We start from the raw sequence: 17,888 nt of genomic DNA, 5'->3' as shown, positions 1-17,888 counted from the left end.
GCTATTACTCACCTTATGCTTCTCTAGCTGTTTCTTACATGTGGGTATAAATTCTAGTTTATATTTATTTCACTGTGGCAAAAATGTAATTGAAACACATTGGGATCGATTCAAACTATGTATGAAGCTGTGAATTATTTTTCTAGCCCTCCAGGTAATGATATCTCATGAAATACTAGCATAATTTTTCTTTTGTTGTGTGTTTCAGCACAGAAAGAGAAACACGTCCCTTTTCCCCTTTTTTTTGCCTTTGTTTCACATTTAGATCTACTGCATTTAGAAAATCCTTCACAGTTTATGACATGTGCACAGAGTAGTAATGCAACTCTTGGTCTTCTATAAAGTGATGCATATCTCTGGAAATGCAGTGGAGTATTTATTTTACATAAAATGTCTTCTTTTTAATTAAGAAATGAAGACTAAATTTGTTAAATATCATCATCAGATCACTGCCATGCTAAAGGTGGGCTTCTGAGATCAATGAAATGTGTAAGCCTCAGTGTTCTAAATGAGGTCTCTTCCAACCCAAGCCATTCTATGATTCTGTAAAAATAGTTTGGAGTACTACTTTTATTATTATTACTTCCTTTTAATTCTAAAAGCAAAACAAAAAAAAGTGGGTCAAATTAATATTCAACGATTTTTCAAGTTAAAGGGTGTGACTTTGTTAGTCACACAGCATGGGAGCAGTTGGGACAGTTCCACAGAACTTGATGGTTTTTTTTTTTTTTTGCAGTACTGTGTCATTCCCCTCATGTAATGTTGTGTTGCATTGTTACATGTTGTTTTCCGTCCGTGGGAGGGTGAGCCGGCATGCTTCTCAGTTTGATTCTGGTTTGAATTTGCTGGCATTGGAACTGTTTCAGTTCTGTTCTGGAGTATGCTAGAAGAGTTTACTAAGAGCAGCTGGACTTACGTGGGACAGGACTTTAAAGGTCAAAGCAGTCAAATGAAGCTGTTCATTGTGGTCTTTGTCTTTTCTCTCTTGCTGTGTCAACCTGGGCATTGCTAGGGTTTCAATTTTCTGTCTTCTCCTGGGACATATAACACTGCACTAAGGTAAAAGGTGTGAAAACCCCTCTGGGCAGAACACAGTTTGCAAGCTGTGAGATGAGACTCAGATGGGGAAGGCAAGGCTGTGACCTGTGCTGCATGCAAAATTAACCAACAAGGATCTGCTTTAAACTTTCACTTTTTGTTGTAGAGTTATTCATTCTGAATTGACAAGCAGAGATATTTTTCATTATAGTTTAAATTGTATGGTAATAGATGTGAATTCTGACTGCATTTTGATTTATATCCAAAGACTTCATAAAAGTGTGTGCGTGAAACAGAAAGCAGAAGGGTACACAGTTGTACTCTAAGTGCCATGAACAGCAGCACTGAGCTCACTTGCCTTGTGATTAAAAATATGTATATATGAAAATAAATGTTCATACTGGTATCTGGTCAATCAAAGAAAATAAAAATGATGGATTGAAATATTCCGTGGCAAATCACACTTTGATTAATTTTGGGTTGTACATTGATGAATTTTCATTTAACTGAAATAAAAAGCAGGAAGATTTAGAGTTAAAATACTAAAAGGAACCCTGGAGAGAACATCCTAGAAAGGATATTATCGTTTTTCAGAAGAGAATGTCTGCAGCAAAACTCCTGTATGAATTAGTTTTCAAGTAGCTATGTTCTAATACAAACCTTATTTTGTCCTTAAAATAAAAGTAGCACAGAACACAGTACATAGTTCTGTGTATTAAGAGGAAAAAACACAACTAAATTACTATCATTCAGTAAACATTACATCCATAACAGAAAGTTCTTGTTGTGATTACACACCACATTAATGTAGTATGTTCAACACTTGAAATACACTAAGTAGATGAACCACATCTTAAATTTTCTATTCTTCCATATTTGTGTTATTTAAAAAATATTTTTATTTCAGTTGTTTGCAATCAAGAGCAGTATTAGGAAATGCCTCCCACTTACTTTTTAGATTTGAAAAGGGCTCCTATATGCAGAATTAAGTCCAGAGTGTTGAAACACCTTTGTGGGCTTTTTGTTCTTGTTTGTTTGCTTTTGTGTTTTTAATTGTATCAGAATGGGTGCTGTGGGATGCTGAGCAGTCGTAGTTTTGTTGTCATACTGGGAGAAACACTTAAGTTTAAATGCATTATCAAGTATTCAAAAAATACAGCTTTTTTTCCCTCTTTTTTTTTTTTTTTCCAGCGTCTTGTTGAGGCTGCAGAAGATGCTTACCTGAAACATGAGTTTGATGCTGATTTACAGGTAATTAATATTTGATTTATCAATATTTATCCTAAGAGTATACTGTAAAAGTTTGTATAGTACCTTGTGTGAACTGAACTGCTGTAGAAAGCCAAGTATGTGAGTGATACAAGGATGCTGACTACAGGAGATGGAGCCAATGAAAGCTGGCTTAGCATTTTGATTGGTTACAGATTCAGGGTGTGTGCTGGGAGACCTAGCAGGTGGGTTTTACTCTGAGAGATTTCATTTCTATTCTTTATGCGTCTGCCTAGGTCAAGCTGTAATTAGCAGCATGTTTCATTCTTGCAGTGTACAGGCAAGGAACTGTTCAATAGGGAGCTGAAGTTGCGGATGAGGTGGGATCCACTGGGATGGGATTAGCATGACCTTGATTTATGCAATTGGTTTATGTTTGGATCCCTGTCTAAAACAGGCAGCATTCTTTTTCCTTCCTGGAAGCCCTCAGAGCCAGACTATTGATTCCAAATATTGCCTTTAGGTTTAATATGGCAAGGAGGAGTGGTGGCATCTCACAATTGAAATTGTTAGAGAGAAAAGCTTTTGCTTAAATAAAACAATTAAAATGAGATTATTTTAAAAACCACATGATCTAACAATTTGAAGTTTAAGAGACAATGCTGCTCAAGAGTTAGATGAGTATTGTTCTTCATACCTTTCATGAATTCCTACATCCTCTGTTTCTTGAATATCATCTTAGGTGGAGTTTTGTTTATCTATTTCAATTCAATTTTAAACCTTTCTGTGAGTATTAGCCACGTGTCTATTGAAATTCTGAGCTTAATCTTGAAGAGAAGCAGAGACTTTTTTTTTTTTGGTAGTCTTTCCCATACGTTTAGCTGGTTAATACACAAGTTCTGTTCTCAGAATTTACCATGGTTACATCCAATAATCACAAAATATTTTAATGAGAATGTGATTCAAGTAACTGTTCTCTGTGCAGAACAAATAAAACATGAATGAACTCTTTAGAGCTAAGGATAAAAAGTTGAGTGTAGTAGACTGTGATGCTGACATCTGTCACTGCATGTTGGAGTAAGGAGAAGATGAGGGCACTGAAAGTGATTATTCATATTATTGCTGTGGTCAGTGAATACTGACTTTTATATTCCAGTGCTTTGGAGCTCTATTACATTCAACACTGTTAAGGGTGTGCTGTTTTTTTTAACTTTATGTCTTGAAGAAATAGAAGCTCTTGTCTGGATAAATCAGGAACACGCTTTATAGAAGATTTTAATTTCATTTTTGAGATCTCCAGTAAATACATCTTCACTGTGGGATAATTCTCACTTTGACAAAGTCCTTCATTTGCTGAGGCTCTGAAAATATTAACACTTTGAGGAAGCCATTTGTGTCAGTAGCATTAATGGGACAATCAAATCTTTGTGTAGAGCTCTGTGGTTTATTACTGTCACGGTCCATTAAAGCTAATCAATTGCTAATCTTGGTTTCAGCGACCCCTTTGCAACCCTTGCTGAGTGATTGTTGTTCTTTATCGAGAATCTCATAATACCATCTGCTCAATATAAAACAATGGCCAGAATACTTCACTAGCCTGCGGAGGTGGACAGAGAGTTTAAATAGTACACATTCTATATAATTCCACTATCAAAGAGGGACTTTCTAGTGTTTGTATTGCCTCAGTCAATGTGTGAAAGACAGGATTAAGTGTTTTGCATTTGTGGTGTGTGATGCAGCGCCGGTTGGTTCTGTGTGTGCTCAGGTATTCTGAAAATTCAGAAACCACATTAAGGAAATGCTTCTGTGCCTTTTATTGGCCCAACATCTCTTCCTATGTCTTGAAGGCTGTATAGTTAATATAGTTCTGTCGGTATATAAAAATGATAGAGATGAGAGGTAAGATTATTTTTATTTTTATTGACTTTATTATTCTTTATAAGATCATTGGTTTTGTCCTTAGTTATTCTATAGGTACTCTAATCAATATACTGTATAATTGTCTAAGCTTAGAGAGCTATGAGGTCCTCTCCTGAATCTATTGACACAACAACAAAAAACAACCTTATAGCTTAAAAAAACAACCACAAAACAAAACAAAAAGAGAAACACAACCCACAGAACTCCAAGTGAATTGAAAAATATAAATCAAAGTAGGTGATGTGACAATGACTCATCAACATTATACACTGAATGTCTGAGAAATGACCAAATTGGACTGATGAGAGCTGGCTCTAAAGCATCAACCTGCAGCACTTCACATTCAGAATTTCTTTTCCCTTTTAGGGAATCAAACTAAGATCTGTACTTGTAGCAAGTTATGAGGAAATTATGTTCTAAATGTCACTTATTTCAGCCTTTAACCCATACCAGGGTTTTTCTCAACGTTGGCTGTGGTTTCAAGCTATTTTGTATAATTAAAGACTGTTGAAATGGCAACAAAGTGGTATAACTATGTCTGTGTTAAATAATGTATTTGCTGATGTAAAATATTACCATCTGTATTACTATGGTAGGTTGACTTATGAAATCTGTACAGATTATAAGAATTGCTCATCTTTATACAGGGATACTGTCTCTGGTCTTGCCTCTGTCTAAAGTGCAGGGAAGTATACATCATTCATCCGGAATCTTGTCTTTAACATGATAAGAAATACAGGATCTAACTGCAAAGCACTATACTATTGGATTAGTTTGCTGATGTATTCTATGTCAGAAATATTTTTTTGAGAAAAACAGATCATTATATATAATCATAATATACTTTTTTGGTGGAACGGATCTATTAGAATATTTTTACTTTGTTTCTTATAAACTTTAAACATGTTTTTTTTTTTCTTCCTCAGTAGAATTCTTACAATAAATGATTCCTCATCAGTTTTTATACCTCTGATATCAATTACAAGAGAAAGTTTAAAAAATGTTTTGTTGTGACTACCGGTCCATTTTCCTGATGGCTTCATTGCACAGACTTGCAGAGCAGCTTTTATTTTCCATGTTAACTAAGAGTTGCTATACACTGCAGTTGAGTTTTCTCTCTCGGTGTGATGTGATAATATAAATGCAAGCTTGCTTCTTTTTAGAAGAATCAAGGCTATTCCGTAATTGACATAACCTGAAGTACTAGACGTTTTATTTTCAGAGTGCTGTAGTTTTACGTTCTACATAATATAGGACAGGTTTGAACCAATGCATTAAGATGTTTGACATATTTTAATTTTATGTCACAGGGCTAGAAGATGGTTAAGCAATTAGAATTTTTAATAAAAGGTTACATTTTAGAATACACTTAAAGTTAATTTGGTGGGATAAAAAGAGGAATAATGGCATAAAGCTGCTTTTTATTATTCCTTTCTTAAATCTGTAACGTATGACAGAATCCTAGAGACTCAGGTTTTCAGCACCACACGCACCAGTTACGTCCGTCTTTGTGTGATTTTTGCCTGTTGTTAGCTCCTAATTGCGTTGTAGAATCCTTAGTGTTGGAAGGGGACCATTAACAGTCATCTAGTCCACCCCCCCTGCAATGAGCAGGAACACCCATAGCTAGATTAGATGCTTAAACCCCTGTCCAGCATGGCCTTGAAAGTCTTCAGGGATGTGGCATACACCACCTGTGGATATAGCAAGCTTTCCATAGCCATCAATTAGAGCTTTCTTTCTGGCTCTAATTCTGCAACAGATAATATTAGTAGGTAGCTCATTGGTATATTTCAAAGGGTGGAACATGAGATCCAATAATATTTAAATTTGACTACTTGATGTAGAGCGTAAATGTGGACATAAAAGCATGACCCAAACTATTGTTATATTTTTAAAATTCTAATTATTATAGCCTGATTTATAGGGATTTTAAATGCTTAGGTATTTAATAATATTTATTAAAACTTACAGTAAGTACATTAGCACAAGAATCTGGCGTCAGTGAATTATGGGGCTAAATGATTAAAAAACATTGATATCTTTCTCATCCCAAGAGCATTTTCGAAATTATAAGTTCTCCAATTAAACACTGAGTCATTCCAAAGATTTTCAGAGCAACAGAAACCTCAACCTGAGAACAACTTATAATCAGATAGGTGGGGCTCTTGGTGTAGAAATGAGGCCTGTTTAAGCTGCTTCTCTTGTGAATATTAAATTATATACATGATGTGAAACAATTACAAAAGAAGATTGTGAGAGGCTCAACTTGGAAGAGCCCAAAGGATAGGCTAGTCACTCTGTTTCTCAGAGGCCCTGGTCAGAATCTCTTCTGCTTGGTCCAGGTCATGGATCCAAGCTGTACCACAAGTCTTTCCCCTCTGGTGCAATTCTACAAAAACTTTCTAATACTAGAAAGAATCACAGGTCAGGTCTAACAGCAATAAAGAAGTGGAACAGAAAGTATTTACACATGTATAATGCATACACACTGCTCCTTTCCCATACTCAAATTATTAACTGTTTCTGGGTTGCTTTTTATGCTTTCTGTAAGCAGCTGTAAGAAATAGAGTTGTGTTTAAGAGAAATGAATGCTGAAATTCTTGCATGTTCACATAAATTCATCTACTGAGTTTTTAAGTGAAACAGAAGTTTTCATTAGAATGTTGATACAACTCACTGTCTGCAGCACTGAATTTTTCTCTTTTATTGGTTTTACAAGGCAAGTCTTTATCTTATACCAGTAGAGCAATGAACCAATTCTGTTCAGGTAAAAAGATAATACGTGCTAGGAACAGTCAACCAAATTAAGCAGATGTTTGCTTCTGCAAGTGGGCTAAGAAAATCAGCAATAATACTTTATGAAGCATTCTTAATGTGGTGATGTTGTTAGCCCTAAAATCTGGTTGAAATTTGTTGCAACAAGGAAGGAGTTTGAGGTAAACTAACAATTCCTGGTGTCTCAGAAAGTGTACTCTTTCCAAAGCCCGGCATTCTTCTCAAAAGTGCCCAAACAACTCTGCCAGTGTGACTGCCAGAGCAGAATTAGCACGTGATCAGAGCATGCTGTGATTGGGAGCAACCAGGCAGTGGCTTTCCCTGTCTTTGGAAGCACCTGCACAGCCCCATTTCTGTGGGTCTGGATGGGGAACGAACAGCAGAAGGCAGAAGGGAGAAGAAAACAAGGTTTGTGGGCTGGGGCCAAGGGAAGGCTGATGGAGAATGCAGCATCCTTGGAGTAAAAGAAGTAGATGTCAATAGATTGTCAAGTGCAGGAAAGGAAGCTGTAGAAGGAGAAACAAGTACTGTGTAAAGGGAAAGATGTTAAGCATTAATTGCTTTGTGTTTTAAGAGTACTGACAGTAATCTTTTTTAAGTCTTTCAAAAACCATTACCTTACCTCACAGTGGATATGAAATGGAGAAATCATTTTCAGCTCCTTTTTTTTAAAAAAAAAAAAACACAAAATAACCCCCAAACCTAAACTTTTCTCTACCCTCTCCAGTGTCAGGCAAAGCAATTATGTAAACAGTGAGGAGCTGTCTGACACGAGCTTCATTAAAACACAAAAGAAACCCTCAGAGAATAAGTGGGTAAGGTTCAAATACAATTTAAAAACGAGCTTGGGAGAACTTTGGCAGAATAAGTATTCACTGAGTGAGGGATGAACGCTGCATCAAAATGAGGGAGTGTAGCACAGTGCTCCTGGAGGCTGCCACAGACCTCTGGGAAGCTTCTTCCTGTCACCACAGACAGAGCTGATGTGTTTAAATGTCTTTAGCTTATCGGTTTCCAATTCTGACACATCAGAGAGACAGGTAAAGAACCAGAGAAAAGGAGGAATGACTGTGTGAGGTGAAATTAAACATGCCAAAAGTTGGGGTTTGGCGTGTTGGTGACAGGAAGCAGGAATCTGGATTGAAATATCTTTCAGTTGTTGTTCAAATTAGTTGTCAAGATTTGCTTCTCAGAAACTGGACTGAGTTTAGTGGTCATCTTTCCCTTAGAAAAAAAGAGCTGAGTGCTGTGCTGCTGCTGGGCCCTGCAGCCCCGAGAGCATCAGGTGCAGCACTGTTTCTATTGAGGTTCACTGTAGCTCTGGTTTAACACTCCTTTAATTGAGGATGTTTATCTCATATCAGCTGGTGCAAGCGGCAGATGATGCACAATGTTGTTTCCTCATTTTCTGAGACTTCTGCACAGAAAACGCTCAGCTGTATCTATAATCAAAGCTGTGTATTTGCTGTCTGCTAGAGTGGTGTGCTTTCTGAGCCTTCCTGGTAGATATAGTTTGAAGCATGTTTAATTCTGTATGGCCTTGCATTGTTCTGCATGTGTGTTTAGATTCTGATGTGCTGTGAGACAAAATGCGAAGGTGCTCTGAGGAGCAGCAGTGCTGGAGTTAACGTTTGTATTTATAAGGCTCATTGGTCAGTGATACTGAGCAATCCTGCAGGAAAAAGTTCCTCAGTTCACTCTTGCAAAATTCAATGCCCTATTGTTCTCACTTTTCTGAAGTCACTGTTTATAACATTGCTCTCCTTTCTCCTCTGAGGAATAATATAATTTATTGGAGCAGTTCATTCATAGACTATGTGATATCTATCTTCTGGGACAGAGATACCTTCTGCATGATGTACGCACTGTTAGCTTCAAACTCTTCCTGTTTGCTCTTTGTGAAAGGGTTTGTAATCAGGAATATTTATGCATCCTGGTACCCAATTGTGCTGTGCTTGCTGTTTTCCACTCTTCATAGAAAATTAAACTTTTTTTTTTTCTTCTTTTTTTCCTTTTTGGCTTACACCTACCTGAAAAGAAAAAGATTTTAGAATATTACCCTATGGATTTATGATTACCAGGCAGATAGCCAATAATAAGCAGTGATATCTGATACTACAGCCCAGACATACTCTGCCTTTTTCCACCTTTTTCCTATTATCTTTAGGTTTAATAAACTATAAATGGGGGAAATAAATGGCGGATCATCTTTTCTTTTTGCCTTTTTTTTTTTTCTTTTTTTTTCTTTTTTGGAGGTGCTTGGTGATGAGATTAAGCTAAAGGTCATATAGTCTTCTAACGTATTTAAGAATAGGCAAATTATTGAAAAGGGTGGAAGTAATCTAGGGTTATTCATTTTTGTGGGAGAACAGCTTTTTTACTACACAACCATCATTTTCAATGGAAACAACTGTATTATAGATAAAGATTTAATGAATATATATGAGAAAGGCAAGTTAGTAAGCCGTTCATAGCTGTAGGTGAGGTCACGTTTCTGGCTTGTGTAGTATGAAAGTGAGTAAATCTTAGAAGATCATAGTGGAAATATTTCCAGGGTATTATGGATACTGCTTATTCTAGGAATAATTTTTCTTGCCTTTGGCTTATAGGAAGTATATTGTCTGCATTTCTGCCTTAGCATTACAACTCCATGTATTGTTTTTTTGTTTCTGAATCTCCCATAATTACTGATTGGAAAATTAAAATACCAAGCTCATTATTTCAATCGTAAGATACAGCTTGCTTTAGTCACATGTTTTGTCTATAATTGGAGTGTGTGTGTGTTGAGCTTCATTAACTTGAAACAGAAGGAACCCCTGCTTTTGTGTTGAAGTTAATTAAAGCTGGTAATGATTATTGTCTGAAAATATTCTGGGTTTGAGTAGGTTATTTTGCTTCTACCTCTATTTTCACACATCATTTCATTGATCATGCGGTTGGCCGATTCATAATACACAGGATTTGTCTGAATTCAGTGAACAATGATTTTTGTTATCATAAAAATGCACTTGCATGTTTGTTTAACAGTTAATTGAAAGCTTCTGCTTATGAAAAAGTCACTGATGACTTTTAAACTCCTATTTTGAGAAAATTATTTGCAAAAGTAAAAATGATTATCTTTCCATGACTAATGAGTAATAGCACAAAACAGAATGGGCAGAGCAATGTCAAGGACTGTCAGGGCTTTTAAATATAAAAATGAAAAACTCAAAATATGATAATTCTCTGATAATTTGTATAAACTTCAAAGTAGGTCTTCTAATCTGTGCTCCACATAACTAGCACAGTTTTGACCATGGCAGTAGTATATTTAGATGTATATGTGCAGTTTAGGATTCGTTTTGATCAGTTTTTGTAAATCTCTGCATTTTGGCCTTATATATTTTGCCTGGTGACTTTATCACTAGTTCTGTAGGGTGTGTTGTAGAATGAGATAGAAGGAAACAGTAGCAAAATCGAACCAATGAAACAGCAGAATTAGACTTGCAGAGAGGAAAAGCTTAAAAAACCTGAATGTATATTCACAATGAAATCCACAATATTGTTTAGTTTACAATTTATTGTGGCTTTTTTTTATATATGTATACAATAACAACATTTTAATTTAATGTTACATTTTATACATTTCAGATTGTAATTAACTTGAGATTGTATTCTGGGATTCTGGGTCCGGTTAGCTGTTTGAAATGAGGAGCATGTGTTCAGAGAAATATTACTGTGGACTGAATGTTCCAATCAAGGATGCTAATGGTATTTTTAATGGCTGTTCTGTGACTGTGCAAAGCTCTTGCTGACAAAGTCAACTCAACGGATTTGAGCGTTGTGTGCAAAACTTTTGCAGCAAAATAGGGTCAAGGTTGGGGCAGAAGATTTGTTGGAAGGGTCAGTAGGGGTTTTGGGTATGGGGCTGGTGAAGGCCAGCTGGTTGGTAGGGAGGAAGAGATGTGGAAGATTATCTGAGTTTATGAAAGGCATTGGATGTTTTGGAGAGTTTGCATGTTTCAAGCACTGTTTTACCCCAAGGACTTTTTGCCACCCTGGCACAATTCTGAACTGCCCTGTCTCTGGTGGGCTCCTCCATTCCTGCCGCACTTCTCACTCCACTTCCCAACTCAGTTCCCCTTCCCTCACAGGCAGACTGTGGTCTGCTCTGGAAAGGTGTGTGCTACCTTTGAAGATGAGTGAACTCATCTTCACTCTAGTGTCAGTGGTGATCTAGACAGAATGCTGCCTTGTATGACTTTACCTGTATTTTGCACGGAGGCTGGCTGTTGGTTGATCATATCTTGAACACATATCTCTTATAGCAAGATATGTACTATTTCTCACAATACCATATGCCACTTCAGATCGCCCTAAGTTTTATCCCTAAACAAGCATCATGCTGTCTTGTGCATTTATGTGATAGTCTGGAATCTAACTGCTTCCTGCAGTTTAGTAGACCTGTGGAATTTAGTGTCACTGGTAGAGGCAAGGGTGTTCAAAGTTGAGTTGAGTGCTCACCTCTTATTGAAGAGGTAAATCCTGTATTGCCTCTAGGAAATTGTTGTGGATTTTATTAGAGTTCCTGTGCAGGTAAATGGCTATTGAGGTAGCTCTATAGAGGTCAAGGAGTCATTGTTCTACTAGACAGACCTGAATTTCCATTCTTCAGTGACCTGAAAAATGTCAAAGAGATGAAAAGACATAGTAAGAATGGGAAATATAAGATGTTCTGAAAAAAATTCCTCATTTTCTATACCTGTACCCCTATGCCCTTCAGAACTACAACCTACTGTAAATTTCATGGGCTGTATGTTCATTGGGATCTAATACAGGTTACTGAATAAAAAATCTCTTGAAGATTGTCTTCCAATTTAAAAAATATGCTCTGTAAAACATGTGAGTCTCAAAGCATTTGTCATTTTTTGACCAAGCTCTATGCTAAACTGCACAACACATCAACAAAACAGCAGCCCAATTAGTGCCCACAGTTATACCTACAGAGAAATACCTTTTAAAAATTCCTTGTGGTGTGTTTGCAAATAGCATGCTAATATGTTTTCTGTAAGTAATGTGTCAGTCCTTGACCTTTTTTGCACATGGGTAGTGCTAGTGCTCCTCTTGAGCAGGAATTGCAAAGCTTATAAAGAAGTGAAGCAGTAATGAGGGAGATTTTGATGAGAAAAAGCAGTGGAGATGGAACAAAATCAAACTAAGACCCCTTTCAGCCTGCAGTGAAGGCTTGTAATGTGGGTTTTACATTTTCTCACTAACTGTAACTGATGGTGATATTTCCTGTCTCACATCTGCCTGTAAGAATGCGAAACTGGGAAGAGAGGATGTCATAAAGTCTCAAGCATTTCAACTGATGTGCCTACATCTTTCATGGGTGAATGACACCCACAGTGCTTGTGTGGTGAGAGCCACAGGTAACCCCAGCCTAGCAGGGTCAGCCTGGACACAGAGACAAGAGAACTCCCAGACAGTGTAAGGACTTTGTTGTTTGAATTAGACCTTACAGTACTGTGAACAGTGACATCATTGTATATACATAGCAATATATAACGATGAGTAAAACAAATTCAGTCTTTGGTGCTGACTGATGTGTGTTTCAGGCCCAGATTTAAAATGAACTTTCATATTCCATTCTTAGAGCATTTAAAAAAAAATAAAAAAAATAAAAAAATTGACTTCTGCAATCATAAAATGAGGTCAGGAAATCTGTTAAAGTTAACTTTTAAAAAATGTTTTCAACTGCATCACATTGTTTTAAAAATCATTTCCATTTGTTATCTGCATGTGTAAGTAGATTGTGTTTTCTCATGATGGATTCCCTGAAGGAGAGCATTAACAGATTCCTGTAATTGATTATACTTTAATGATACTTAATGGCTAGTTCTGTTTTCCATTATTGTTACCCTACATGGTAAACTGTAACAGCCTTGATACCAGAATGTATATTGATACACAATTGATTTGGTAACTTTTTACCACTTGAACTGCCTCGCATGAACTAAAAACATGTCAGCCTGTCTTCAGCACAACTGCTCGTTCCCATGTTCAGGGCAGATATCCCTCATATCTCTGCAGATGATCTGTTCCTTCAGCATGCAGGAGCTGGTAAAAGACAATGCTGCTTGCTGTTGCAGGCATTTTTTCTGGAGTTCATAGATGACTACAGATGGGATTTTTAGTTTTTCTTACAGTGCTAATTACTCGCTTCTATTGCTCTTCTTCTTGATTGTGCTTTATCAACAAATGATACTCTGCTGCTCTCACCCCAGCCCCTCCAAAATCACTGCTGGCAAACAAGGTGGTGGATGGTGTCATAGTGTCAGCATTGCTTACCATCCTGCCAGACGTTATATAATTATTTACTGATGTCCCCTGTCCTTTCTTGTAAATTTGTTGCCTTGTGTTTTGCCTGAAATCACTACAGTAGGGATAACTTTGCATGCACGCATGTGTTCGTGTGTGTTTGCAATAACAATTAGCACATTTGAGTCCTGCTTTGTGACTCAAGCTCCTATGTGCTCTTTACTTACACAAACAAACAGTGCAATTCAATTGCTGCTTAGCTGTGCTTTAGCTCTTGAACATGTTGCTTGTCCTAATGATGAGCTCACAGGGAAGGACCAATGAGAGAAGTTGTGTGCGTGGTTAGCTAGCGTGCATGGGAAACTGTGTAATGCTAATTTAAAGTCTGAGTTTTGCTGATGTGTCAGAAAGGCACATAGCTGTTGTCTTTTGATACTCATAGGAAAAACACAAGAACCTTTACAGCTGGAATGCTATAACGATCTAAAATTGTTATTATAAGTATTTAGTGTACTGACTAAAGTTTCCACAATTGCCTATGTTTTAAACCTTATTTATTGAGAGTTGGATCATACTTAAAGCATTTAATTCAGGCAAGTTGTGGAAATAAAATATATTTGCTGTAGTGTATTGTAAGTCGGCAGCACTATTACTGAGATGGTAGAAAATAGATAAGGGTTATGCTGTCCTCAGTTTTAATATTTTCAGAATTATTTCCTTGTTTTCCAATGAGATTTGAGTTGAGGCTTTTATTCTCTATTACCACCACATACAGGTTTTTGTATTTTTTTCCTTGTTTCATTTAAAGAATTATTTTAAATTGTTGTTTAACACTGTATTAACACGGAACACATGAATTCTGTAACTATACGTTATTTCTAAGTATTATTTTAACAGCTTTTTGTATGACATTGATTGTAATTCAAATTTTCTTGGCATGCTGTTTTTAACTGCTGATAGTAATAGTACTTGTAACGTTTGCTTTCATTTTTGTCCTGGTTGGAAACAGTAATATCAATTAATAGGTGCTTACATTTGCGTGATTGTGTTGGCCAATGATTGTTAGAGAATTTAATTTTGCTGTCGAGAACAGCTTTTAAAAGATAGGCACTGCAAATGCAAAACAGTTGAAGTTATTTAGATGGCCTTTTCAGCAGCAATATACAAAAAAATCAGGAATGACTGTGGTATCTCCGACTCATTTTGGAAAATAATACACAGTTTCTTCTCTTATTCATTTGCTGCTCTAGAGGAGCAGTTTCTGGACTGTGAAGTAGAATTTCACTTCTATTGTTATATGTTCTTAACTCAGTCCCAAATCCCCAAAGCAACTTCTGCACATTTCTTTAATTTAGAAAACATAAGTTCCTTCCTAATTAGTTATACAGAGACTTTGTTAGATTTTTTCCAACTGCAAAATGATTAATAATGTGTAATTAAAAGTGAACCTGCTCAAGAGCTCATCAAGTCTCTCTAATGCTCAAACACCAAACCCTTTCTGCAGCAAGCAAAGTGATATTGCCCCAGGGGATATGAAAGACTCAAGTCTCAGGAGGAATTTCCAAAATTCTCAGTTGGGGAACTTTTCCAATACTCTCACAGTAAAAATAAGCGATTCATGAAAGAGTATTAAGTGGATCTTCGAAAATGTAACCAAACATGTATTTGATGTATGGAAGTACTACGTTAATATTCTTTATAGTTGAAAGTGCTGACCAGGCATCCTGTGTACAGAAAGAACAGACCACTGTTAGTCAACAGCTGTACTAAATATTTTCTTAGAGACTGTGCAATTTCTTCTTGCTTGATATAAAAAGAATTTTCCATCCACTCACTTCTAGACTAAGTTGCAAACAAAGTGCAGATAAGCAGAGAATAATACCTCTGTATTTGTTCCTTTATATGTCAACCTTTTTTTCCTTTTCTCCAAGTTTTGCTAGCAAGATACTCACCAGATACTCGATTATGGTCCAGACGAGTGTAATGAATACTATAGAAAAGCGGGTCTGGAACATATCCCAGCTGTTCAATGGGAATATGAACCATAACGCTGAGAGCCACTAGATGCCACTCTTGTTTCATCCCAGTACAACCCTGAGAGTATTTATGATTGTTTGAAAAACCTAACTATGCTCTTCCATCCAAAAAACCCCTCTAAATATGTTCCTTCAGTATTCCAACTATTTTGTACTTTTTAAAGTTATAATTTTACCCTACCGTTTATAGTATTCCTTCCCTCTTTAATGATGCTGTGCTTGTTTATAAATATCTCAGTTATCTCTAGACAACCTCTTGTGTATCTATGTTGTGCTATGTCTCTTTGGGTGGAATTCACAAACTTCTGACGTGTATATTTGTCTGGTTTTCCAATTGATTTCATAGGCACTTATCATGCAAGGAAGCTTCAAGTGGAATTTTAAAATTCTATTAAGCGTTTAGTCTTTGCATTTTTTTTTTCTCTAGTAGATGCAGTAGGAAATTCTTGAACTTCTTGTAGTTTCAAACTGTACCACTGGTGACATTTGCCATATGAATAGCATGGAAGCTGCCCATCCATAGATTCCTGTCTCTTAGTACACGTATTTCAACTGTTTCCTGGACTGGTAGTTGATGAAACTTAAATGTAGAAATGATGAAGCTGTTTGCTACAATGCAGGAAAAACTCTTAAATAAATTCCCAGCAACATTTAAGGTAACAAAATTTATATTCTAATTCTCTGCGCAAGACATAATACAGACCTAGCCCTCAATATAGTACATATGAATTTTTGTTCAATCTCTTAAAAGAAAGCACTGAACCTCACATGGAGACACAGTTAAAACAGTAAGTTTGTCTGAGTTTCTCCATCTTATAAAGAAAGTACAGTAAAAACCTGACTATTTGCATAAGAATTGGTTCTTTATCTTATGAAAGTGTGTGGAATATAATGGGAAGTTGTTTCTAGAGAAGCATTTTTGAAGTCAATTCCTTTAAAGCTGTGACTGAAAAATTTAGTAAGAATATTTATCTTGAAACTTACCGTCTCACAGAGAAAGGAATACCAAAATGAATTTGTTATACAGTGAGTAATGCTGGACAAATAAACCCTCAAAGTGAAAATCTAAAAGTTAAAGTGTATTCTCTTTCATAGGATATATTTGAGGAGAACAAAAATCTGTTCTCTAGTTTGTGTGAATTATTATATAATGTTTAATTATATGATTTTATATTGTTTTATGTACAACATCAAATATTAATATGGCTGCTTTAAACATAAATGAGATAGCTCCTAGTACTGTGAATAACATGTGTGCCAGCCAGAGTCAATGCAAGTAAATTACTTGAAAAATACACACTGCATATTTTGTACATAACCTGCAAGAGCCTGTGTGTAACCAGACAAAGCAGTGATGAAAGATTATACGTATGCAAAGACCTACTGTGCATTAAATTAAGTTAGATTTAGATTTGAGTACTTTCTAGGGTGTATGGAAGAACTGATAGCAAAAAGCAGAGAGATGCATCCATTGCAAAAGCCCTTTATCGCACTGTTATGTTCCTAGATGTGAGCATCGCCAGTGGGGCACTCATAGAGAAATGTGATTGGAATGTCAGCATGGCTAAACATAGGCGAAGGATCTTTGTGCATAAAAATGAGTTTGTAAGATGGAGACTCCATTATTTAAATTAAAATAGAGCTTACTGCTGAGTTTGAAGACTTTGTGCAAATAAAAATTATTATTCTTCTCTTTTTAGTTAAAAGAAAAAATAAATTAGTGATTTATAGAATTAGCAGCCATGCTTTGTGTTAAGAAAAATTCAGAGTTGAGGATGCTTATGGAACCTTTATTGCTTCCATATCGCCGAATAACAACTGCAACCTTAGAGCTCCTTTATGCCATTTGTGAAGGAACAATTTAATATATTTAAGTTTCTGTGATGAACACTTAATGTCTTACACATGTAGGACAGGGGATAGTCTGTGACTCAGTGCTCGAGCCTTATAACAGTCTGCCTGCAGCGTGGAGTCTGTTTGTGGTCATTAGCCAATGCTGATCTCTCAGTTTGTATACATGGTCTTGGCTGTGCAGCCGTGGAAGGGCAAGTGAAGGGAATGCACTTCTATTAACTCATGTGGGACCATTGCAGTTATTTATTGAAGGTCACTGTAGCTCTGTTTTCCCCTGCAGTCAGACATTCCATTTGTAATCTGTTCTGAATAAACTCTCCATTACTTTTCCTTTTCTGTGAATATTGAAGAGAATATGCTGGAAAACGAATCTTTGTGTCAGTCTTTAAAATGTGTCTTTGTGCAGCAGATCTGTTGCATTGATCCAGAGGCTTCCAGTCCTTTACACACACAGAAGTGGTGGTGGGCATCCACTAGGGTTCCTTATGCAGCAACACTTGAACAGAGAGTATTGGGAGCTCCAGGCTGTGAGACTTGCTGTGCGTGGTTAAAGGGAAGTCCCTTGTCAAAGAGGGGGTTGTGTGCATATTTCTGCCCCTAACAGAATAGTTTCTCCCCCGACTCCTTGTAATATTAAGTTAGAAAGTTCTCCTCAGATGTAAGAAGGCAGACACTTTGATGGAAATTAGTGGTAATGTAATAAAGCTTTAGAATTTGCAGTAAGCATAAACTTTCATAATAGAGCCAAATGCA

The 17,888-nt window shown here is 36.5% G+C and overlaps 1 protein-coding gene across 5 annotated transcripts in view; it reads left to right on the top strand.

The window, feature by feature from the left end:
- CACNA2D3 (calcium voltage-gated channel auxiliary subunit alpha2delta 3) overlaps positions 1-17,888 on the top strand; it is a 337,205-nt gene that overhangs the window by 105,760 nt on the left and 213,557 nt on the right. For all 5 annotated transcript variants that reach the window (XR_004308777.2, XR_001558078.3, XM_085516473.1 and 2 more), the window contains exon 4: positions 2,230-2,289. Coding sequence is in view for 3 of the 5 variants with exons in the window: in XM_085516473.1 (XP_085372599.1) it covers positions 2,230-2,289 (60 nt within the window). In the remaining 2 variants the exon portion in view is untranslated. The remainder of the gene's footprint in view (positions 1-2,229; positions 2,290-17,888) is intronic.

This window comes from Coturnix japonica, chromosome 15 (assembly GCF_054131305.1).
Source record: "Coturnix japonica strain WE chromosome 15, WE-NBRP24, whole genome shotgun sequence".
In the NCBI taxonomy this organism is placed as follows: Eukaryota; Metazoa; Chordata; class Aves; order Galliformes; family Phasianidae; genus Coturnix; species Coturnix japonica.
This window is presented reverse-complemented; position numbering and strand designations above follow the sequence as displayed.